The sequence below is a fragment of the Nicotiana sylvestris genome, chromosome 5, assembly GCF_000393655.2.
Source record: "Nicotiana sylvestris chromosome 5, ASM39365v2, whole genome shotgun sequence".
NCBI lineage: Eukaryota > Viridiplantae > Streptophyta > Magnoliopsida > Solanales > Solanaceae > Nicotiana > Nicotiana sylvestris.
The window spans coordinates 142,927,458-142,953,353 of record NC_091061.1 but is presented as its reverse complement, the minus strand read 5'-3'; the positions used below and the strand labels follow the sequence as shown (position 1 = coordinate 142,953,353).

The 25,896-nt window shown below is 39.7% G+C and overlaps 1 protein-coding gene across 2 annotated transcripts; it reads left to right on the top strand.

The window, feature by feature from the left end:
- The first annotated feature begins 1,212 nt into the window (after positions 1-1,212).
- LOC104229859 (ubiquitin carboxyl-terminal hydrolase 27-like) lies at positions 1,213-16,881 on the top strand. 2 transcript variants are annotated; one of them, XM_070174676.1, is made up of 10 exons: positions 1,213-1,532; positions 1,847-1,970; positions 2,578-2,678; positions 2,758-2,988; positions 8,531-8,599; positions 8,695-8,823; positions 9,046-9,183; positions 9,450-9,512; positions 14,580-14,918; positions 16,371-16,881. In XM_070174676.1, exons 1-10 carry the CDS (start codon positions 1,269-1,271, stop codon positions 16,638-16,640), a joined length of 1,728 nt encoding a protein of 575 aa, XP_070030777.1. In that variant the 5' UTR covers positions 1,213-1,268; the 3' UTR covers positions 16,641-16,881. The 2 variants fall into 2 exon arrangements, with proteins under 2 accessions (XP_070030777.1, XP_070030779.1); XM_070174678.1 differs by lacking the exon at positions 2,758-2,988.
- The last annotated feature ends 9,015 nt before the right edge of the window (positions 16,882-25,896 follow it).

Sequence of the window (25,896 nt, the reverse complement as noted above, 5' to 3'; positions counted from 1 at the left end):
CCCGCAAAGTTAAAGTAAAACGGGGCAACCTTAATAGAGTAATTATGTATTATCCGCACGATTAAACACATATTATTATGAAATAAAAGTAATATAACAAGAGATATGTAGTTAACTAGGACTAATAATAGAAGAGAATGATAACATCAGAAGAGAGGATTTATTTCTTCTTTTCAAAGTGTATGGAATAAGTTCATTAGTGAACCTATTTATAGGAACATTTCGTTGTTACAAAACCAATCCAAAACCTGTTGAATACATAACCAATCTAAAACTTGTTATGGATACATAATCAGTCCAAAACCTGTTATGGATACATAACCAATCCAAAACCTGTTATGAGAGACATCCATCGTTGCAAGTGGATGGATCCATTTGCAGGATTTATAACACTCCTCCTTGGATGTCCACTATCAGAAAATGTGCCTCATTAAAACCTTACTAAGAAAAATCCAGTGGGAAAAATCTTAGTAAGGGAAAAATCTTAGTAAAGGAAAAAGAGTACATATATCTTGTAATACGCCTTAAGAGTTACCTCATTAAAACCTTACCAGAAAAACCCAAATGGGACAAAACCTCGGTTAAGGAAAAGAGTACAACGCGTATTTCTTCCCCTGGTAAAAACCTTATTTGATATCTTGGAGCCGCGCATTCCAATCTTGTATCTTAACTTCTCAAATGTGATGTCAGCAATGCCTTAATGAACAAATCTATCAAATTATCACTTGAACGAATTTGTTGAACATCTAATTCACCATTCTTTTGAAGATCATGCGTGAAAAAGAATTTTGGTAAAATGTGCTTTGTTCCGTCTCCTTTAATATACCCCCTTTTGGGATATCCTTTCCCCATGAAAGATAACATTAGCTCCTGGACATGTTGAGTTATTGATCTCAACCAAACGCATTCTCGACTCGCTTCATGAATAACTATTATCTCTGTATGATTTGAAGAAGTAGTAACCATAGTTTATTTTGTTGAACGCCATAATATGACAGTACCTCCATATGTAAATTATTTATGCATACTCTTGAGAAGTTATTTTTCTTAATTTGCGTACCAAACACCGGAAAATAAATAAGATTACTACTTATTTTCCAAAAAAATACATTTTCCACATTTTCCACATTTTCCACATTTTCCGTTATACCAAACACACCCTTAACCTTCAACTGCTCTATAAATTCTCAGTGCTCTTCCCTATACAACGTCTTGAAATAGAGATCAAATATCTCCTGCAAAATTTCGGAAACTGACAATACTTAACAATGAAAATTCATGGAAATATAGATTCTTATTCACTTGTAGACAAATTCAAACATGGGTTTAAATCCCATTGGGTCAGTGCTCATGGGGTTCAAGTCTCAGTTGCTGCTACTCTACTAAGTATTGCTGGTTTCATATTTGCAATTAAAGATGTCAAACTCAGAAACTTCATGGTATCAGAGAAACATAGTTCGAAGAGTTATTATTGGACAATACCTGGATTGCAAAATCTTGGAAATAATTGCTTCCTGAATGTTGTTTTACAGGTAAAGATCAGATTTTTTAATTTAAAAAATCTACTTTTTCTTGAATTTTGTTCTCAATTACTGTAAATAAGAGGTTTTTGATGAATATGCTAAATCCATCTTTTTTTGAGTTGTGTTAATGTGGTTGTTTTAATTATTGTAAATAGGAGGGTTTTTATGAATATACTTGAAGAAATGTTTAGTTTTTAGCTTGCTATCTGAGTTTTAGCAAATTTATAGTTGGGTTTTCTGATTGGTTAGTCTTAGTTTTTGTAAGTATGAGGTTTTTTGATGAATATATTTGATATAAGTTTGATTTTTGTTTTTGTGATCAGGCTTTAGCTAGCTGTAAGAGCTTTAACAAATTTCTTGAGCAAGTTGTGGAGGAATATGAGGGTTCATCAATGGAAGGAAGTGGAGACCTGCCAGTTATTGCTGCTTTGGCTTCGCTCATAGAAGGTGAGTTTGAAGTGTGACATTGTAGAATTGGTTGGTAGAACTTGTATGAATAAATGCTGACTTGAGTTCTACTAGAGTGCATACTTGGATACAAATGAAAACGGAGAAAAGCTTGTGCTGTTAGAACTTATAGCCAGGTAGAGGTTAAGCAATAAAGCGTGATGGATTGTGTTAATTTCATCTTAGTTAATTATGGATTGATGAAGCACAGCCAAATATGCACAGAATGGTTATATGTCGAAGGGTGTGGTTAGCACTACCAAGAACAGAATGAATGCTTGTGGTTATATAAAAGACCAAAAAGGTACAAATTGGAATATGTAAACTGTATAGTTTATATCATTCCAGCATTTTATTAAGATAGCCATGGTTTAGGAATTGACCCTATGTTGTGTATTGATATAAAAAACATACTAGGCACATGGAGGAGGGGGATATTATACCTTACCTCCTCTTACCTACAGGAGAGTGAAGATGTCCACTCTTTTACATTTGTTAGTCCTAAATCAGAGATAATTTTTGCTTCAAGAAATAAACTTGAAGGGTATCCTCCCTATCACAAGTGATATTAACTGTTCAATGAGAAGATTGCTGTGATGTTTTGCAGAATTATGTATTGCACGACATGGAAGAGCTGTTCTAAGTCCACGGAGATTGATGCATACCATGAGTAGTTACATTCCTAATTTCAATCTAACTAGCCAGCAGGTATTTCTTTTCGTTACAGTATGTGGACAATCTTCGTCACTAGTTCTAGTGCATTAACTGACATATTTCTGAAGTGTAGGATGCAGAGGAAGCACTCTCCCATCTTTTATCTTCTTTAAGAGCCGAATTGTCAGAATCTTATGTTCATGATCACAGCTCTTTGGCGGATGTAACTACACTTCCTAATTGTAGGATTGTTAGGCAGAGGATGGAAGGAGAAAGCGAACAGGAGAGATGGCAGCAAAGTTTTCTTGGGCCTTTTAATGGGATTCTTGGTAGCTTTTTAACCTGCCAAAGTTGTTCGTTTCAGGTTGAATGGTACTTGAAAGAACATTTACAATCATACAATTTTATTATCACACTGCTGTATCCTTCGGCACGTCGTAGAACATGTTTGCTACATGTACAAGGAAGATTCTGTAGTTGCTCTAGCCTAGTCACATGTCTATTAGCCCCACTTACAAGATAATGACATAAACGACAGAACTTTGCCATATATTATGCACAGAGGAAGGGCTAAAAACTATTGAAGAGTGTGATGAGAATATAAGAGTACTTGCACAATCATATCCTCCAAGAAAGTTAAAGAGAAAAGCCAGCAAAACTAGAGACAAAATTATCCAAAACGATTTAATGCGATGGCGTAAAATGTAAAATGGGAGGGTTTAAGTCACGCTGGACGGTAAGTGGGAACACTATTAATCCTCTTGACGGGATGGAGTGGGGTTGAAAATGTTGGTTTATGTTTAGTCAACAATGGCATGCTGAAAATGTTGGTTTATGTTTAGTCAACAATGGCATGCCAATTAGAAGAGTTGGTGGAAAGAGTTGGTGTGAATGCTAGGAGGAAGCTTCCTCCTTTGATGTCACCCATGACATCAAGAGGAGGTAGTTTGATGTCACCAATGACATCAAGAGGAGGTCTTTACCTCTATAAATAGATGCACTCCTTCACTTGTAGAAATCATCCCAAAATAATACAATACATTGTAGTGAGTAGAGAGTTAAGAGAGAAATTCTCTTAAGTGTAATTGGGAAATCTCCCCTTCCTTTGTTAATATTAAAAGGGCAATTGTTCTCTGGTGGACGTAGGATTATTTTGATCCGAACCACGTTAAATCTTGTGTTCTTTCTTTTACGTTTCCGCTAACAATTGGTATCAGAGCGACAGGATTCTTTAACGATCCAAGGAGAAAGAACAAGCAAATATGAGTTCCATGAAGTTTGAAATTGATAGATTCAATGGACGCAACAACTTCAATATCTGGAAGATCCAGATGATGGCGTTACTGCGGAGGGAAGGTTCAATCCATGCTATTGACGGAAAGTATCCTACGGATATATCAGCTCCCGACAAGGAGAAGATTGAAGGGGATGCATTGAGTGCAATCCAACTATCCCTTGCACCTAACGTGCTTTGTGAAGTGAGTACGGGTACCGAAGAGACGGCCAAACAGTTGTGGGAAAAGCTAGAAGGGCTATACCAAGACCGATCAGTGACAACAAGAATGTTGTTACAACGGCGTCTTCACACATTTAAGATGGGGTCAGGTACTTCGTTACAAGATCATTTAGATGCGTTTAATAAACTTGTCATGGACTTACAGATTGCAGGAATTAAAAGGGAGGAGGAGACGCTTGCATGTGCTTTGCTATTTTCATTGACTTCAGGATATCGTGATATTGAGAATTCAATGATGTATAGCAAGGAGCCTATCAAGCTTGAGCAAGTGCGGCAGGCACTTAACTCTAGTGATGTGCGGAGGCACATTGAAGGAGATAGAGATGACCAGGCAAGTGGCCTCTTTGTAAGAGGCCGGACTAGCCAACAGGGAAAGACCAAATCAAAGCACAGATCAAAGTCTCGTGTGAACAAGAAGAATACAGAGTGTTGGGGTTGTGGCAAGAAGGGGCACTTTGAACGAGATTGCCCAATGTCAAAGTCCAAGGAAAAGGCGAGTGCATCTACAGTTGAACAGGTACATAATTTTGATAATGATTATGTACTAACAACATCGTGTAATAATAATAGTAGTTATGAAAACAAATGGGTGTTAGACTCTGCTTGTACTCTGCATATGACGTTCCGAAAAGACTGGTTTAGCAGCTACGAGAAAAGTGGAGGAACCGTAGTAATGGGCAATAATGCAACTTGTGCAATAGTTGGCATTGGCTCAGTTCGGGTTCGCTGCCATGATGGAATCGTGAGGACTATTACACAAGTCCGTCATGTTCCTGATCTGAAGAAGAATTTGATCTCCTTGGGTACTCTGGATGAACAAGGCTACAGGTACATGAGCGAAGCAGGAACTATGAAGGTGACTAAAGGTTCTTTAGTCATGCTGAAAGGCAAGCTGGAGAACGGCCTTTACACATTGGCCGGAAGCACCATTGTTGGCTCTGCAAATGCATCTACAGTGCAGTTATCTAATGATGACAAGGCAAGACTATGGCACATGAGACTAGGTCATATGAGCGCACGTGGACTGGAGATGTTGAGCAATCGTAAACTTTTGGAAGGTGAGAAGATCAGCACGCTTGACTTCTGTGAGCACTGCGTTCTAGGGAAGCAGAAGAAGGTCAGCTTCAGCACTGGCAAACACAAGACAAGAGGAGTGCTAGACTACATCCATTCAGATTTATGGGGTCCTTCTAAACTTCCATCGAAGGGCGGAAAGAGGTATCTTCTCATTTTTATTGATGATTTCTCACGAAAGGTTTGGGTGTATTTTTTGAAGGCAAAAAGTGATGCTTTTGAAGCATTTAAAGAGTGGAAGATTTTGATTGAAAATCAAATGGAGCGGAAAATCAAGTATCTTCGCACAGACAATGGCTTGGAGTTTTGCAATGAAGAGTTTAATGAATTCTGCAAGGTTCATGGGATCTCAAGACATAGGACTGTCAGGCATACCCCACAGCAGAATGGAGTTGCCGAGAGAATGAACAGAACTCTTCTTGAAAAGGCTCGTTGTATGCTCCTACAAGCCAAAATGTCCAAAGTATTTTGGGCTGAAGCAGTTCACACTGCTGCTCATATTGTCAATCGATCTCCAGCATCGGCAATTGACTTTAAGACTCCGAATGAGGTATGGTCAGGTGAACCCTCTAACTATTCATACTTACGAGTATTTGGGTGTCCAGCTTATTATCACGTTAATGAAGGAAAGCTTGAACCAAGGGCTAAGAAGGCCATATTCGTAGGGTATGTGGATGGAGTAAAAGGGTACAAACTTTGGTGTTTGTCTTTACTCAAATTTATAGTTAGTAGAGATGTCACCTTCGATGAATCCTCTATACTTGATCCCCGTAAAGTTTCCGTGGAGTTTTCAGGAAACAAGAACAACGAGCAGGTGGAGCTTCCGGTGGAGCTTGCCAAGGAAAAGGATCAAGAGACTCAGGTTAAAGATGAGTCAGAAGATGTAGGCGTTGAAGAACTTGCTGTCAATGAACCATACACAATTGCGAAGGGGAGGGAGAAGAGGCAGACACGAGAACCGGAACGCCTTATAAATCAAGCAAACTTGATTGCATATGCGTTCGTAGCTGCACAAGAAGAGATTAAAGATCTGGAGCCCTCCTCGTATATTGAAGCAACTTCTTGCAAGGATGCCGCACAATGGCGGTTAGCCATGACTGAAGAGATGGAGTCTCTTCACAAGAATCAGACATGGGTCTTAGTGAAAAGACAAAAGGGGAAGAGGACAGTTGGATGCAAGTGGGTCTACCGAAAGAAAGAGGGAATTCCTGAAGTGGAAGATGCTAGGTTCAAGGCGAGATTGGTTGCAAAAGGTTTCAGCCAAAAGGAGGGAATTGACTACAATGAGATTTTCTCTCCGGTCGTGAAGCATAGCTCAATTCGCGTGCTACTAGCATTGGTTGCACAATTTGACTTGGAGCTTCAACAGCTTGATGTCAAAACTGCTTTCTTACACGGTGATCTAGAAGAGACAATCTATATGGATCAACCTGAAGGTTTCCTAGCTGAGGGAAAAGAAGATCACGTATGCCAACTAAAGAAGTCTTTGTATGGTTTGAAGCAATCCCCTAGACAGTGGTACAAGAGGTTTGATGCATTCATGACTACACATGAATTCTCAAGGAGTGCATTTGATAGTTGTGTGTATCACAAGAAGATGTCTGGTAACTCAATGATTTATTTACTGTTGTATGTTGATGATATGCTTATTGCTGCTAACAACATTACAGAGATAAATGCTTTGAAGAAACTATTGAGTAAGGAATTTGACATGAAGGATTTAGGAGCTGCAAAGAAAATCCTTGGTATGGAGATTTCAAGAGAAGACGATGTTGTACATCTTTCTCAGAAGAGGTATATTGAAAGGGTTCTCGAAAGATTCAATATGCAAACGTGCAAGCCTGTAAGTACACCATTAGCTCCTCATTTTAAACTTTCAGAGTCACAAATGCCTCAGTCCGAGGATGAGGTGGAGCATATGTCAAAGATTCCTTATGCCAGTGCAGTTGGTAGTATTATGTATGCTATGGTATGCACACGTCCAGATATTGCTCAATCTGTAAGTGTGGTAAGTAGATACATGTCCAACCCAGGAAAGAGGCATTGGGAAGCTGTCAAGTGGATATTGAGATATCTCAAAGGAGCTTCTGGTGTTGGTCTTACCTTTCGAAAAAGTGGTACAGGTATTTCAATTCTCGGTTATGTGGATTCTGACTATGCAGGAGATCTTGACAGAAGAAGGTCCACAACTGGATACATCTTTACCCTCGTTGGCAGTGCCGTCAGTTGGAAGTCGACTTTGCAGTCGATTGTCGCTTTGTCTACGACAGAAGCAGAATACATGGCAGCAGCGGAGGCGGTAAAGGAAGCTATCTGGTTGAAAAGTTTAGTAGCGGAATTGAGTTTGGTTCAGCTGGAATCAACTCTTAGATGTGATAGTCAGAGTGCTATTCATCTAATGAAAAATCAGAGATTTCATGAGCGCACTAAACACATTGATGTCAGATTTCATTTTATTCGAGATGTTATTGATGAGGGAACTATCAAGGTCGTGAAGGTTATCACAGACGATAATGCTGCAGACATGTTGACCAAGATAGTCCCGCTCGCTAAGTTTGCACACTGCAAGGACTTGGCGGGGGTGTGCATCAACTGATGCAACTCCGAAGAGAACAGTTGCTAGGTGGAGGTGGTATGTTCAACAATGGTTTGATTCTTCTTGTTTCTTACAACGGGGTTGCCCAGTAAGCTTAGAAGTTTTGGCCAGAGTTGTTCACACGCTCGAAACGCAAACCAAGGTGGAGATTGAAAATGTTGGTTTATGTTTAGTCAACAATGGCATGCTGAAAATGTTGGTTTATGTTTAGTCAACAATGGCATGCCAATTGGAAGAGTTGGTGGAAAGAGTTGGTGTGGATGCTAGGAGGAAGCTTCCTCCTTTGATGTCACCCATGACATCAAGAGGAGGTAGTTTGATGTCACCAATGACATCAAGAGGAGGTCTTTACCTCTATAAATAGATGCACTCCTTCACTTGTAGAAATCATCCCAAAATAATACAATACATTGTAGTGAGTAGAGAGTTAAGAGAGAAATTCTCTTAAGTGTAATTGGGAAATCTCCCCTTCCTTTGTTAATATTAAAAGGGCAATTGTTCTCTGGTGGACGTAGGATTATTTTGATCCGAACCACGTTAAATCTTGTGTTCTTTCTTTTACGTTTCCGCTAACAATTGGTATCAGAGCGACAGGATTCTTTAACGATCCAAGGAGAAAGAACAAGCAAATATGAGTTCCATGAAGTTTGAAATTGATAGATTCAATGGACGCAACAACTTCAATATCTGGAAGATCCAGATGATGGCGTTACTGCGGAGATCTCTTTGGATTTTCAGTTGTTCCATAGCTTGCATCTTGTGCCAGTGTTAAGCATTGTTGGGGCCACTGTACGTTAAAAAACTCTATTGTCTTGTATCTAATTATTTATGTGCCTTACTTGATTCCATATTAATGGTGATTTCTTCTGCAAATAAAATGTTAGATGCCTGGGTGTTCTGTGGAGCATTGCCTGAGGCAGTTCTTTGTTGCAGAACAACTCGAAAACTATAAGTGCAGCCACTGTTGGCATATTGCTGCCGTAAAGTTTGTCTCTGCCATGGATGAAAATGAGGTAATCTTGGTTAAGAGATCTTAGTTTAGCATACTATCTTAACCTTGAAGTTTGTGGCTATAGTCTATAGGTTCAAACGAGCTTATACAGCCTAGGCAACATTTCTATAATATTCCTCCATTTGGCTGGAATTTGGTCACTGATTTCCCTCTGAGGTTTTTGTTGTTTAACAAATTGTGGTCCTTTTCTAGTAGCTGATAACTAGAAGCAATTTGTTCTTAGGCTATTGTTGAAAAACTTAAGCTGTGCAATGAGGAAGATTCCTGTGATTGCAAAGAGCTACCATGCCTTGCAAGATTACCATGGTCCAATAGCTTCTCATGCACTTTCAAGCAACTCAGTATTGGCCGGAGTCCTAAGGTATGCTTGTTAGTCCATTTTCTTCAAGTAAGAATTGAAGGTGCTAAAAACAGGTTATTTACTTCGTTGAAAGGATTGACCACATAGCTGTCAACAAAATCAAAAGGGAGGAAAATAAGGGGCGGGCAAGGAATAACATGCTTCTCGATATCCAAATATGCTTTAATTTTAAGACTTGGTGCTTCAGCTCTTTGTCATTTAATGGTTTCGTCTGTATTGCCATTTTTTGACTTCTTGCATCTGCTTACAGTTGTGCCACCTTGCAGGTTCTATGTCTTCATTTACAACGTGCTTCTATAAATGTATTTGGAGAACTGGTCAAACTTCAGGTACCGATATTTCTGCATAAGGGTTTTATTCTTTTGATAAGTAAATAAATTTTATTAGAACAAGAACACCCCAAATGAGGTAAAATTGTACCTTTTATCAAATAAAAGAGGAAAAATAAGGAACATCCACAGAGAAGGTTCTGGTAGGCAGCATAGTGTACTCGACCATAGATGATGGTCTCAAACTACAATTTTATCCACTGTTTTAGATTTTCCATTCACCTATTTCTATCATAGTTGATATTGCACTTCAACCTTTTTAATTCTTGCTCTTGTTGATTACTTCCCCTCTTTTTTGTTTGACACTCTTTTTGGTTCAATTATGCAGCCACCTATTTTCTGGGTGTGAAGATCGAGTATTAGGGTGGAGGGTTAGTAGGTAGTCGTGCGTTTTTCTGTCCATACTAGTTGTATTAGTGTTAGTATGTGCTTTCTTATTTTTTAGATTTCTCCCACTGCTTGCTGTCTCTTTCGATTCGGTTTTCTTGTTATCTTGCTGGTGTTTATGGTGCTACTGCTTTTTTATCTTTCTTTGAGTCGAGGGTCTATCGGAAACAACCTCTCTACCTTCCCAAGGTGGGAGTAAGATCTACGTACACACTACCCTCCCCAGACCTCACTTGTGGGATTACACTGGGTTTATTGTTGTTGTTATTGCATCACTGATTCCCTGCCTGTCCTCATCAGATCTCCTGAGATACCTATGAACTTTTCAAGTCCTGAAGTTTCTGCTACTCCAGCTTTCTGCATTTCCACTGTCTAATTGGAATCATAGGAATCCTCATATGTATAGTAGTCTAAAATCAATTTATATTCAATTTATATTTAAATTGGTTTATGCATCATGTCTCCATAAATATTCGTCTGTCATTCTCTTTTGTCAATTCCCTTCCTTATTTTCCCTTAATAACTAATGCTTTAGCAAGAAGACAAGAATGTGCTGTGGCCTACTCTGTTCTATCCAAGACTAGAAGAGAAAGCTTACCCGATTTTAGAATGTGGCATATACCTGGATTGATTCGCAGCTTGCTTGCATCATGTACTTCCCCCTTTTTACTTCAATCAACTCTTAGTCTTGATTCAACTCTGCCACTTTTGGTTCCGTTCTTGATTTTTTTGGGTTGTTCTTACAATTCCTATTTCCTGATTCTTGTCCCTGGAGATGCCTTTTCTTTCAAGTCGGCTTAGTCTCATGAGAAATCGCTGTTTCATCTAGGTTATCAGCTCGTAAAAATCTCAAACTTATTAAATATCTGGTTCAGTGATGGATCTTAGAGATTGGGGGGCATGTCCTGTAATTGTCATCACGCCATTTCTAGTTGAGGGGGATTATGTTTATTATGAAACAACATCTTTTCACCAAGTATCCATGTAATTTAATTTCATCCACATGCTTCCCCACGCCGGCATTCACCTGTTATTAGTTGCTCAAATCACCATAACGGTTTGCTCTGGCACCTCATGTCTCTCAAGCCATCGGAAACTTTTCCTATTTCTTGCAATATGTTTCTCACATAACACCTTCTTCTTTCCGCCTTCCGGCAGTGAGAACAGTGATCCTCCTTGAAAACAGACCACCTTTAGTTTAAAAGTCTTGCTCTTTCTCTGTTCAAGAATCTTTTAAGTTTCAATTTTTGCTGACTGGCCATATTCGCCCTGCCCATTGGGTTCACCAAGTGATGCTATCTTCTCCACTTTTTCCCTTGAGTTTCAAGTTGAGCTCACAGCTGTACATGTTAACTAACCTTAGCTGTGTTCTTTTAGATTTGCATTTTTTCTTAGGAGCATGACTCTGTTACCTTCTAAAGAATTTGCTTTGATCAGAGATGTTTCTAGTGAGAAGTGTTATTGTCACGACCCTAAACCCGGATCCGGTCGTGATGGCGCCTCTCGTGAAGACAAGGCCAGCCGACACATTTCCGATTCAGGTTTAAGCAATTAAACAATAAGCATTTAGTCTTAAACGTGATATAAATCCAAAAGTAAGCAGTGACAATACAAAACAATTTGCGGAATACAACCCAACACAGCCCGATACCGGGGTGTCACTAGTCATGAGCATATATCAGTACGCTACAAGTCTGGAATGCTAGTCCATTCCATAATAACTAATAAAGAGATAGAAATGAGATAAAAGGGGGAGAAACATAGGACTGCGGACGCCAAGCAGCTACCTCGTGGACTCCGAAGGCTGCCGGGAGCTCTCAACTCGCGCTAGCAGGATCAAATACGCCTGAATCTGCACACGGGGTGCAGGGAGTAAAGTGAGTACTCCAACTCAGTGAGTAATAATCATAAATAAACGACTGAGAGACATGAAAACACGTAAGACACATTACAGGCTATAATGAAGCAGTAAAACCAGTAGAAACAGTAAATCAGTGAAGATATGTAAAGTCATTTAGTTTAGTTTAAACTTCATGAAATTCCTTTTTAACAATTAAGCAGATAAATGACAGGCAATAAGAAAGATAAACACATAAAGGATTGCCCCTCGGGCAAGATCATAGAACAACACCAACCCCTCGGGCTATCTCTTACATCACAATGGGTACCCGCGCTCACTGGGGGTGTGGAAACTCCTGGATGGGCCCCTACGACTCAAGCGCAATATCAAGCCATCTCGTGGCATCATCACTAGGCCCTTGGCCTCATATCAACAAGCCATCTTGTGGCGTATAAATCTCAGGCCCTCGGCCTCATAATCATAATCAGTGTTTCCTCACAACATAAGCCCTCGGTCTTGCTCAGTTAGAATCTCACAGCCACTCGGGCAACAGTAAACATAGTGCTCAGCCCAAAATATCATTTAAAGTATCATTTAAGTGTTAAAGCGGAGTAAACATGGCTGAGTTATGAAAAACAGTAGAATATAGCATGACTGAGTTCAAGTACAAAGTCAAAACAGTGAGGAAATATCAATAAAAATCCCCTAAGGGTTCAAATAGTTGGCACGAGGCCCAAATCTGGCATTCAGCCCAAAACATGATGATAGCAAATGGTTTTCAGTCAAATACGCGGTAAAACAGTCATTCGGGACGGACTAAGTCACAATCCCCAACAGTGCACGACCCCACGCTCGTCATCTAGCATGTGCGTCACCTCAATATAGCACAATGATGTGCAATCCGGGATTTCATACCCTCAGGACATCATTTACAATCATTACTCACCTCAATCTGGTCCAAATTTAGCCCGCGACGCCTTTGCCCTTCGAATCGGCCTCCACTCGCGTCGAATCTATCCAAAATCAGAATCACGACGTCAAAATATGCTAAGGGAACGAAGCCCAAGCGAAAATAATCAGTTTACAACTTAAATCCCGAAATTACCAAAACCCAACCCCGGGCCCACGTCTCGGAATTCGATAAAATTCACATCAATAGATTCCTCATCTCCCCACGAGTTCATACATATCAAAAGTACCAAAATTTGACTACAAATGGTCCCTCAAATCCTCAAGTTCAGGTCTCCAATACCAAGCCCTAGTTTCCCCAATTTTAACCCTAAAATTCCATTAATTATAGCTCTAATCCGTGAAATAATACCATAGGAACGAGTTTTAGGTCCAAAATCCTTACCTCAATGAAGTTCCCTTGAAATCCTTCTTCAAAATCGTCCAAAAAGCTCCAAAGCCGACTTAGAAGTGGTGGAATAGCTCAAAAATCGCGAAGGAAACAATTTATATGTTCTGGCCCAGGGATTTCGCATCTGCGGCCCAATTCCCGCTTCTGCGGTACCGCATCTGCGGTCCTCACTTAAGTCCTCATTTTTTCCCCAACTGCGATGTTAACTCCGCACCTGCGCCATCGCAGGTGCGGTTACCCAACCGCTTCTGCAGTCACAGCCTTTCCAACCACTTTCCGCTTCTGCGGCCTTCTTCCTCGCATCTGCGGCATCGCACCTGCTGTCCCCAATCCGCAGGTGAGGAAACAATAGAAAGCAGAAAATCTACTGCTTCACCAAAATTCCAAACTTCTCCGTCAACCATCCGAAATCACTCCGAGGCCCCTGGGACCTCACCCAAAAACACTAACATACCCCATACGTAACCTTATTCAAACTCATACCAATCTTCAAAACACCTCAAACAACATCGAATCGACCAAAACACATCGGATTCCAGCCTAAGTTACCAAAAATCTTCCGAATTGCGCTTTTGATCAAAACCCAACCAAACCACGTCCGAATGACCTGAAATTTTGCACACACATCCCAAATGACACCACGGAACTACTGCAACTCTCGGAATTCCATTCCAACCCCTATATCAAAATCTCACCTATCAACCGGAAAACGCCAAAAAACCGGTTTCGCCAATTCAAGCCTAAATCTACTCCGGACCTCCAAAATACATTCCGATCACGCTCCTAAGTCCCAAATCATCTCCTGAAGCTATCTGAACCATCGAAATTCACATCCGAGCACTCTAATACATAAGTCAACACCCGGTTGACTTTTCCAACTTAAGCTTCCTCTAAAGAGACTAAGTGTCTCAAACCTTACCAAATCCTTTCTGAACCCGAGCCAACCAACCCGATCACTCATAGAACCGATAAACAAAGCAATAAGAAGCAGAAATGGGGAAAACGGAGCGGTAACTCATGAGACGACTGGCCGGGTCGTCCCAGTTACGATAGTTGCCTATTCAAAAAAAGGGATGTTATCACAGATGCATTTTCTGTACCATATTGCACAGTTTTCATTAATATAGGTCCTCCACTAGAAAGAGAGGACACCCTTTTCTACTTTTTGCTGTCGCAAGTTATGTCCATCTTTATAGAAGACTATTCCTTTCCTTTTGTTTGAGTGCTAAATCAGCTTACTAGTTGCGTAAGACCAACTTCAGGCTTGTCAGAGTTACAGCTTTTGGCTACTAAATGTTGACTGTAGCCTTGGAGACCTGCCTTGACTTCAATTACTATGTAATTTCCATTTTCGCCCATAAGTTCATCTCTAAACCCAAGGGACAACCTAATATGGAGTTGTTTGATATTTTGCATCTTATTCTATGCTTTGGTGCATTTTGCTGTGTTTTAACTTTCACTGTTTGAATTTTGTGTTCAGGGCCATATTTCGTTTCCATTGATTTTGGACTTGGCTCCTTTTGTGAAGAATGAAGTGGCGACAAAGAATCGCGAAGGGAATCTGCAAATAGGAAAAACAAAGCATCAGCAGCAGTCTTTCCCTTTGTTTAATTACTTAAATCTGCAAGATAATAACGAGATGTTAAATTGCATCACCCAAAGTGAAAGAACGTTTTCTACAGAAGTAGAAGATACGGCTGCTTTGTGTGTCTCAAATAATTGTGGTGTTAACGCACCAAAGTCAATATCAACTTTGCTCGATACAGGAAGCTACAAGGAGACGAGCTTAAATCAGCTGCCTCCACATTCTGGCAATCAGGTTGGTTGGTTGCTTGCCTTAAGTAGATAATCTCAGTGATTGGGCAACATGGTATGTACATGACCACCTACTCTCGAAATGAATTTGCGCTGTCTAGCTATAAGTTTGTAGTGGAATCTCTGGAGGGAAACTTTCAAGTAGTACTTTTCCTGAGTAAAGTACTCATATCTCATGCTTGCCGTCCAGAAAATCTCAACTCAAGATGGGAGGCTTGTTGCTAATTAAGCATGCGTTTATACTCCAATCTTGTGATAGTCTGGGGAATACACAACTACGCCTCAATCCCTAGCAAGTTGGGGTTGGCTATTTGAATCCTCACTATCTATGTCGCTCCATTCAAACCTTGTGATATTTGAGGATCTAATGGAGAAATATATGAAGAAAACTTTAATAGAGCGACATGAACAGTGAGGATTCAAATAGCTAACCCCAACTTGCTAGAGATTGAGGCGTATCGCCAAAAAGATGTTTAGAGTAGAGAACATCCTTGTCAAGGACAAAAAGGTTGTGAATCTCTTGATTCACAATTAGGCATAAAAAGCTATTTAAAAGGAAACCAATAGACTGTAATTGATCACTTATTCCTGTCGACCCCTGGTATTTCTTTACTTCGTTTGGACCTAAGAGTTACATTTTAAGGAACAAACAAAATTTTACTATGTCTAATTACAGTATTAACTTCTTAGGGAACAGATGGTGACTAATTTAGAAGTAGGGGGCACATTGTTTTCCATGTTATGCTCTATTGCTCTGTTCCGTGTTCATTTGCTCTTGTCCACTCCCATAGTTCCCTAACCCTTGTTGAACCTAACATAGTCACACTGTAAGGATCAACCAGAATACCATGATGTCTGCTTATAGTACTAACCTCATGGGAACAGATGGAACCAATAGACTGTAATTGATCACTTATTCCTGGACCCTTGGTATTTCTTTACTTCGTTTGGACCTAAGAGTCACATTTTAAGGAACAAACCAAATTTTACTATGTCTAATTACAGTATTAACTTCTTAGGGAACAGATGGTGACTAATTTAGAAGTAGGGGGCACATTGTTTTCCATGTTACGCTCTATTGCTCTGTTCCGTGTTCATTTGCTCGTCCACTCCCATAGTTCCCTAACCCTTGTTGAACCTAACATAGTCACACTGTAAGGATCAACCAGAATACCATGATGTCTGCTTATAGTACTAACCTCATGGGAACAGATGGAGACTAACGTTGGAGCCTTTTAACATCTACAGTTTATTCAACATTTTGTGTTTGTACAGTTATTACAAGGTCAATCATTGTGCATTTAATTCTCTACCCTTAAATGAGCTTTCGATACATTTCTATTTGCTATCAAGATTTCAGCTTCATGATTAACAAATATGTACATAAAAACCTCCCAGCAATCTTAGTTTCATGTTTATCTAGCTTAGTTGTTCCTCTTTATCTTTTGTGTTGCAGGGTGAAGCTTCCTCAATAACACTTTCCAAACATCATAAGTATCGACTAGCCTCTGTTGTGCAGCACTTTGGAAGAGTTGGTAGCGGGCATTACACCGTTTACAGACGAGCAACAGCAAAAATAAGCGAAGACGATCCTGCAGGACTACTGGGATCTATTGTTGATCAGTGGTTTTGCATCTCAGATACCGACGTGCATAGTGTTTCTGAGAAAGATGTTCTAGATGCTGAGGCAACCTTACTATTCTATGAAAAAATTTCTGATTGTTAAAACTTTTGCTGAGTTATATAGCTGTTTGTAGTAAGCTTTAAGAATTTGTGTTAGCAACTCAGAAGCTGCGAGTCTTTGTTATGGCCCATTTTGTGCTTGCCTGGAGAATTGTTTTGGTGACTCTGGCAAACCTATTGAATTTAGTCAGATTTGAGTGTACTCTCTATTGTATTATTTAGTGGCTTATTATTTCAGATGTATGGCAAATTTTCCCCTTTAATATTAATATTATTTTCTTAGAGATTTTATATGCCAGTAAAAAAGAGTCCATTGCTTAAATGGTCATTCAACTATCTGGAATTATCAAGTAAAGTCATCTTTCTTTCGTTTGTAACAGAAAAGTCACTTAACTATTAGTCTGTTTGCCAAACTGCAAAAATTAGCTTATTTTGAAAAGTTTTTTTTTCTCAAAAATGCTTTTCTCAAAAGTACTTTTGGTGCGAAGTAATTTATGTTTGGCTAATTAATTTGAAAAGTACTTCTGAGCATCAATTAGTGTTTGACCAAGTTTTTAAAAGCTGCTTCTAAGTGTATTTTTCTCAGAAGTGCTTTTGGAGAGAAGTTATTTTTTCTGCTTCTCCAAAAATGCTTCCGCTTCTCCTCAAAAACACTTTTTTTTTCTTCCAAAAGTTTGGCCAAACAGTTCAGCTTTTAAAAAAAAGTGGTTCTAGGATTGGAGAAGCTTGACCAAACAGGCTATATATCTATAGCACTCAAAAGCTCACTCAACCAGATTTCTCAAAGTTTTAATTGTCAAATACCTATTTTACCCTCTAAAATTGGTATTTGATCTTATGAACTTACCTATAGAATAAATAAATTTTGTCTACAAAATAAAAGTAAAAAATAACATGAGTTTTCTAGCATATATAATGTCGGAATAATAATAGAATTGAGCATAATTTTCAAGAATATATAATGCATATTATAAAAGTAACTTTATTTTAAATAATTATTTTTATATTACGTGCATGAAATATATATTATAAATCCTTTATTTTCTTTCATTCTCAATTGTGTAAACATTTTTTTGAGTTTTTGTTGTTAATATCAAAATTATTATTAGGAACAACAACAACAACATAGCCAGTCTTATCCCACACCGTGGGGCCTGAGGAGGATAGTGTGTACGCACACCTTACTCCTGCCTTGTGTGGATAGTGAGGTTGTTTTCAATAGACCCTCGGCTCAAGAAAGCATAAGCACCACATTAATGAAAATATAGACAAGAAGGGATAGTACTAAAAAGCCATATAAAAGCTGAATAAAAACAACAAGATAATAAGGTAATCAACAATGAAAGAAAACAACAGTTAGTCATAAAAACCTACTGCCCACAGAAAGCGACACTGCGTGCCAATACTATTGTTATGAACACTCTAGACTATCTATTCTACTACCCTAATCCTCGACCTCTATACCTTCTGTAGACAATAAATTTGCATCGAGAAAATAAAATCAGGACCGAAAATATCGCAACAATCGTAGTATTTGATTTCAAATAATATGAGTGTACAATCTCTATTAATCCTCTCATTCTTCTTTCCAATACTAAATAAATTCAAGGGCCTTGGAGCTTGATCTTGAATATGTAGTTGTTGCCACGAACGATGATCTTGTTTTTGAGCTTGAGCTTGATTGCTTGGACTTGACCTTGATTTGTTCTTCGTTCTTGAGCTTGAACTTGATTTGTTCTTCGTTCTTGAGCTTGAACTTGATTTGTTCTTCGTTCTTGAGCTTGAATTTGATTGCTTGAAGCTTGAAACTTGTAGAGAAATTTGCGGCGTTTGATCCACGAGCTCTCTCTTGCTTCTTGTTATAACTTATGGTGTCTTTTCTGAGTTATGAAGACCCTTATTTATAGTCGTGGGAGGGAAGAGTTATGATAAGAACAAACTCTTTCCGACCAATCAAATTGAAGTGTGACATGGCCGCATTTGATTGGCCAGAACATGTCACTTGCACACGTGGCGCGATTTAATTGGCCTTTCAGTGTGACTGGGCATGCCTTGTCATTTTGATACGTGGCATGGTCCTATTGGCTCTTCTGCTTGACTTGGCGCGACACGTCATTTGACACGTGGCACTGGGCCTCTAGGAAGATGACATCTTGGGTCTGATGAGATGGGCTCATCATTTGTAGCCCAATTAAATGGACTAGCACAATGAATTAAGACTTATTTATTTAATCCATATATATTGGACTACTATAATTAATCTAATCATATTAGCCCATAGTATTTATTTGGACCAAAATATATTTAATTGAAGCCAAAATTTCATATGGATTTAAATTCAATAAAATTTTAATTGTCTACAAATGCCCCTACTTCGAGACTTGTTTGAAGTATAAATAAACTTGACAAACCTCAACACTAGGCTTGAAGTATAAGTGAAGTATGAAATCAAACTCAAGTTAATATATCTTTTTTTTCCTCGGGTCAAATTAGAACTTCTGAAAAAGTATCCATGCACTTCATTTGTAGTGCATAATTCCTTTCAGCTACTTGGATTTGTCTTCAAGACTTTTAATAGCAATTTTCCTTAAATAGTTAAATAAGGCTAAGACACGTAGTTAATAAACTTTGGTACTTGAATCTATCAGTGCCAAAGATTGCAACTCATTTGCCAAATTAGAAGATCCCTTTAATGTAATGATTAGGCAAAACAATCCAATTCGAAAAGGATATACGTAATTTCAGGAGCTATTTACATGTCCCACATGTAAGTAATCCAATTTGCAACATGATTTGGTTAATTACGGTGTCTCCTATTTGCAACATGATTCATTGCAATCATCGCCGCCTTTACGAAAGGATTATACACATCCGAATCCTTTTCTAACACATTCTCGTAGTTCGTCTTACAGTAACCACTTCCAACTAGGAGCAGTAACTATGTCCCACATCGGGACTTTATTCCCAAATACTGCTTTGAGAAATCTATATAAAGGATGCGTACTCTCCAACTTGTGAGCATCAATTTGCAAGCCACCTGAGTCTACTTTTAATGACTTGGAAGCATTGACGCGAAGGTAATTTCTTCTTCTTTTCTTGTGTTTTTCTTTATTTGTCATTTTTTTTGTAGGTCAAGCAAGAAAGATATGTTCTTGTTCAATCAGATGATCCATGCATGAAGAAGACAATCTTGGGGTGTGAGGGGATGAGTACTCATCCTTGCCCGAATATCGGAGAGATTACTCTCATGGCCTGACTATCAGAGAGATTACTCTCAATGTGGCCCGACTACCGGAAAGATTACTCTCAAAATGGCCCGACTACCGGAGAGATTACTCTCAATGTGGCCCAACTACCGGAGAGATTACTCTCAATGTGGCTCGACTATTGGCGAGGCTAACTTAAGGTGCAAAGGGACTCATATGTCCACCTAAAGATCGGAAAGTTATAGTTCCTTTTAAGGACAAACTCGTAAAGAGGCCAACTTAAGGTGCAAAGGGACTTATATGTCCACCTTAAGATTGGAAAGTTATAAAGCTTCAACTCGAAGATGACATCGACTTGAACACTTGGAAAACTTTGAAGATTTGGCGGACTTTGCAGACTTCAACTCGAAGATTCGGAGGGCTTGAACAATTCAACTTTAAGATCGGCGAATTTGAAGACTGAAACTTGAAGACTGAAGGACTTGAAGACTTCAACTTGGAGGGCTTAAATATTTCAACTTTAAGACCGGCGAATTTGAAGACTGAAACTTGAAGATCGACGAACTTGAAGACTTCTAGCCCGTTTGGCCAAGCTGCAAAAATCAGCTTATTTTGAGAAGTATTTTTTTTTCAAAAGTGCTTTTCTCAAAAGTACTTTTGGTGAGAAGCAGTTTGTGTTTGGCTAATTAATTTGAAAAGCACTTCTGAGCAGCAATTAGTGTTTGACCAAGCTTTAAAAAACTGCTTCTAAGTGTATTTTTCTCAAAAGTGCTTCTCAAAAAAGTGCTTTTGGAAAGAAGCTATTTTTTTCTGCTTCTCCAAAACTGCTTCTGCTTCTCCTTAAAAACACTTTTTTTCCTTCCAAAAGCTTGGCCAAACACCTCAATTTTTGGCCAAAAGTGCTTTTGGAAAAAAAGAAAAAGCACTTTTGGCCAAAAAGAAGCTTGGCCAAACAGGCTATTCAACTTTGAGACTTGGAGGGCTTAAATATTTTAGCTTCTCTTTTACTTTACATTGTCCGACTTTGATCTTAGTCGCATAATTTTCAGCTTTACGCGCTTGTAATAAAAGATTCATATCTTGTCGTGGGAGAGTCCAAATAATGAACCGTTTGATTTCTCAAAAATTAGACTTCAATATATAAAATATATCCAAAACTTAGAATCAAACATCTTCAGAATTGCCCCGGATAATATTTTGAAACCACCTTTAGATTTCACCACGTTAAAATTTTTAGATTTGCGCAGTCTCACAAAAAAAATCATATCTTGGTGTAAAATATCGAAATTGCAAACCGTTTGATTTCTTGAAAACTAGACTTCAAAATCTTGAACATATCCAAAATTCTCAATCATACAACTTCAGAACGTCCCAGATAATATTTTAAAATTAACTTTATATTGCACCACGCTATCAATTCCAGATTTGTGCAGTCTTACCAGAAAAATTCATATCTCGGTCTAGAAATATCGAAATTGCAAACCGTTTAAATTCAAAAAAACTAGATTTCAACACCTAAAACATATCCAAAATTCTCAATCAAACAACTTCAGAATCGTCCCAGATAGTATTTTGAAATTAACTTTATATTGCACCACACTATCAATTCCAGATTTGCGCAGTCTCACCAAAAAATTCATATCTTGGCGTAGGGACGTCAAAATTACGAACCATTTCATTTCTTGAAAATTAGACTTCAAGATCTACTGTGGCAGCTGACCCCTCTAATATTTTGTCCATGTCAGCTGCCATGTCATCGACCCCACCAAATTAAAATCCTAACATAAATGACCCCCATTCCTCACCTCTCCACCCTTTCTCTCTCATCTTCTCTCCCTCACCTCATACCAAAAGCCGGAAACCATGGCATTTCGCCGGAAAATTTTCAGCAGGCAGAACTAACCTCTACGGTACTGGCTCCCCTCTTCGTCTCCTTTCTCCTTCTTCATGTTTTAAACCAGTCGATTGGAGCATACAACATACAACTGATCCATTATTTTACTCACTTTCTTGAACTTCCTCTTCACTGTGAATTTGAAGTTTGGATTCTTCACCCATACTCTCCCAAATCAGTAAAAATTGATCAAAAGACTAAAAAAACAAAACCCCACTTCAAGATTGGAACTTTTCAAGATTTTCGTACAAAGAAAGTCTTGAAAAGTCAACTTCCAAGCAAATGGGGATCTTTTTGGCTTATTTTACTCATGGCGTTTTAGATTTTTTGCTCCTAATTAAATTTGAATACTCCCAATCTGTAAAACGGATTAGAGAAAATAAGAAAATCCCAGTTCAAGATTAAGTCTTTTCACGATTTTGGTACAAAAAATTGACTTGAAAAATTAACATCCAAGCATATGAAGATCTCTTGGGCTTGAGTTTTTTCAAGATTATCGGTCGATGGCGGCGATGCCGGTGGCTCAGCCGTGGAGGATCGAAGAGGAGTGAGCAATCATCAGGCGGCGAGTCTTGAAATTTCTTCAACTGCACTGATTCGACGACCTCTTCGTTCCTCAACGATTTCTAAAAAAATTGATTTAACTAAATCATCCATTTCGTTAGCCAATTTTAACAAACATAAAATCCATCCTTTTAGTCCTCTTACTTCCAGATTTTACCAATTCATTTGTTCCTTTTAGTCCCCTTAATTTCAGATTCTACCTATTCATTTGTGATAGTTGGGTCAAGGAAATGGGTATAGGTCATTAGAATTTGGGTTGACCTTGTCCAGTTGGCAATTTAAGTGAGAGGCCAATGCTGACATGTCATTTTATTTGGTGGGACCTGCTGACATGGACAAAATATTAGAGGGGTCAGCTGCCACAGTGGAGGGACGTTAGGGTTAGGGGTAATTTTGCAAACTTTGTTAACGGTAGGGACGAGAATGACCGAAAAGTGTAACAGGTGGAACAAGCAACCAATAAACAATAGTAGAGGGGCAATTATGACCCTTGCCCTTTAATTTCGGATTGGAGATGAAAATTGGGGAAAAGTTGGAAGAAAGTTCTTAGACCTAAAAGTTGACTTTTGATTGGGAATGTGACCTTAGATTTGGATAATTTTGGTATGCATGAACTCGTGAGAGTCTGAGGATTCTAAAATTATAAATTTTATCCGATTTCGAGAAGTGGGCCTGAGGGGATTTTTGGTCATTTTACCTAATTTCGCGTATTAGCTTAGAATTCTTTGTAGAATCAGTTAATTGAAGTGTTATTTACGTTATGCAATTGAATTGAATAGATTTGGGCCATTTGGAGTCGAGTACTCATGGCAAGAGCGTGGTTTCAGGTTGATTTTGAGTCGGTTCGAGGTAAGTGGCTTGCCTAACCTTGTGTGGGGGACCTTTCCCTTAGGATTTGGTATATTTGGTAATTGAAATGCCTTGTACGTGAGGTGACAAGTGCGTACTTGTGCTAATTGTTGGAAATCTGGTTTTCATTAAGTAATTACTAGTATGTTTCCTTTCCTGTTTTATTACTTGCACTATTAAGCCTTTTGTTAGCTTAGGAAAGCATGTCTAAGTGACTTAATTGCTTTACTTGCTAAAACTGCCTTACTTGAATTTTGTGCAACATGCTAGGCTAGAATTACTTGTTTGCCTTAATATGAAATTTGCCATTTCTGAATATTTTTATGTTGTTGCTGTGTATTTACATTGGGACTACGGATGTGGGATTCCGGTAGCTCCCCCTTGTCTATTTATTTTGGGACTACGGATGTGGGATTCCGGTAGATCCCCCTGCACAACTATATGGAACTACGGGAATGCACCCGGTAGATTCTCCCGTACTGGGTATTTACATTTGGGACTACAGAACAGGATTCCGGTAGATCCCCACGCACTATGAGTTGGACTACGGGACGGGATCCCAGGAGATCTATTGGATATGCATATTTGGGACTACAGGACGATATCCTGGGAGATCCCCGATTGTTATTTTGGTGCTGAATCGTATTTCTTTCTATGTTTACCTTGTCTCTATGATAGTTGTTGTTGCCCTTTACATCTTGTGTTGCTTTTATTGTTGTACTTATTATACTGTTCTGCCCTACACCGTTGAACTTTATATTTTATTTAACCTCAGTAGGGGGCTCTAACCTTCCTCGTCACTACCCGACCGAGGTTAGGCTTGGCACTTACTGAGTACCGTTGTGACGTACTCATGCCCTTTCTACGCATGTTTTTCATGTGCAGATACAAGTACCTTGACTCAGACTTACCATCCTTGAGGGCGACCATTCAGAGACTTTGAGGTATATCTGCCATGTCCGCAGACCGAGGAGTCTCTCTCCACTCTCTCTTATAGTTACCGCCCTTCTATATTTATTTTGTTTTAGACTATTCTGGAGTTAGAGCACTATGTAGTGATCCTTAGCTTGTGATTCATGGGTTTCTGGGTCTTGGAGATATGTATTGATTTCTGAGAGTTAAATATTGTGTATGCCGAGCGGCACTTTTAAACACTGTCTTATTACTCTAATTCTGTTTTAAATTGTTTTACTTCTGCAAATTGGTTTATCTTCCGCAATTTAGGCTTACCTAGTCGTAGGGACTAGGTGCCATCACGATGGTTCACGAAGGGCGAATCGAGGTCGTGACAAGTTGGTATCAAAGCTCTAGGTTCAAAGGAGTCATGGATCACAAGCCGATTTATTAGATCTCACTGATCGGTACGGAGACGTCTGTACTTATCTACGAGAGGCTATGTAACTATTAGGAAAATTCCACTTCATTTGATTTCCTTGTCGTGCGAGATTTTGACATCACAATTCTAAACTTCTCTCTTCTATTCTCTCACAGATGGTGAGGACACTGGCTACCCGAGATAATCAGGCACCCGCACTCCTTACTACAGTCGTTAGAGGCCGGGTCCGGGGTAGAGGCCGAGGATGCGCACGTGGTGCAGCCAGAGCACCTGTGCGAGCTGCCGCCAAGGTACCACTATCAGTTCCAGCTGGAGTCCAGGTACCTGATACGCCTACTTCTACCACTACTCCAGCTCTTCAAGAGACTCTAGCACAGTTCATGAGCATGTACACCACTTTGGCTCAGGCAAGGTTGCTTCCCCTTGCTGCAGCTACGTCTCAGACCAGGGGAGGACTACAGACTCCCGCCGCCCGCACTCCTGAGTAGCGAGTGCATGTTGAGCAGGTCCCTAAGATTATTCTTGTACAGCCTGCGGTCCGAGATCAGCCCGAGGACAGGGCAGCGACTTCCGAGGATGAGCAGCTAAGGCTTGGGAGGTTCAAGAAGTACAAGCCTCATGTATTCAGTGGTCTAGCATCGGATGATGCTCTGGGATTTCTAGATGAGTGTTACCGCATTCTCCGTACCATGGGTATATCAGGATCGAGCGAGGTTTCCTTCATTACTTTCCAGCTTCGAGGAGCCGCCTATGACTGGTAGCGCACCTATGAGTTAGATAGTCCGGATGAGGCTGCTTCACTAACTTGGACTCAGTTTTCAGATCTGTTCTTGAGAGAGTATGTTCCCCAGAGCCTCAGGGATGCATGGCGCGCAGAGTTTGAGCATTTGCGCCGGGGTGCTATGACTGTCTCAGAGTATGCTATTCGTTACACCAGTTTGGCTAGGCATGCACCAGCCTTGGTTTCTACTGTTCGCGAGAGGCTTCACTGGTTTATTGAGGGCCTTATTCCCAACATCAGGTCTAGCATGGCTCGTGAGTTAGAGATGGATATTTCTTATTAGCAGGTGGTGAGCATTGCTAGGAGGATTGAGGGTATGCATGCTAGGGAGAGAGATGAGAGGGAGGCCAAGAGGTCTCGAGAGTCGGGCCATTTCTCTAGTGCCCGTGCCCCAGCAGCAGGTTGTCATGGTATGGGTTATATGAGCTGCCTTGTTCATTCGGCTCTTCCAGCAGCCAGTGGTATTCCAGCTCCTCCTAAGCCTCAGGAGCCTTATTATGCACCACCGGTATCTAGCGCACCTCCTGCGCGGGGTGCTTTTAGAGGTCAGTCCAGCAGACCTGGCTCGAGCCAGTCACAGCCATTGCGTCCTCCCAGAGCTTGTTTTAAGTGTGGTGGCACACATTATATGGTGAGGGATTTCCCTACACTTGGGAGGGGTGCACCTCC

Bases quoted from the DNA above. Each gene is read 5' to 3' on its own strand.
- LOC104229859 (XM_070174676.1), top strand. From the start codon at position 1,269: ATGAAAATTCATGGAAATATAGATTCTTATTCACTTGTAGACAAATTC. The intron at 1,971-2,577 runs GTGAGTTTGAAG...GATGTTTTGCAG, and splicing joins TTTGGCTTCGCTCATAGAAG to AATTATGTATTGCACGACAT. The intron at 9,184-9,449 runs GTATGCTTGTTA...GCCACCTTGCAG, and splicing joins GTATTGGCCGGAGTCCTAAG to GTTCTATGTCTTCATTTACA.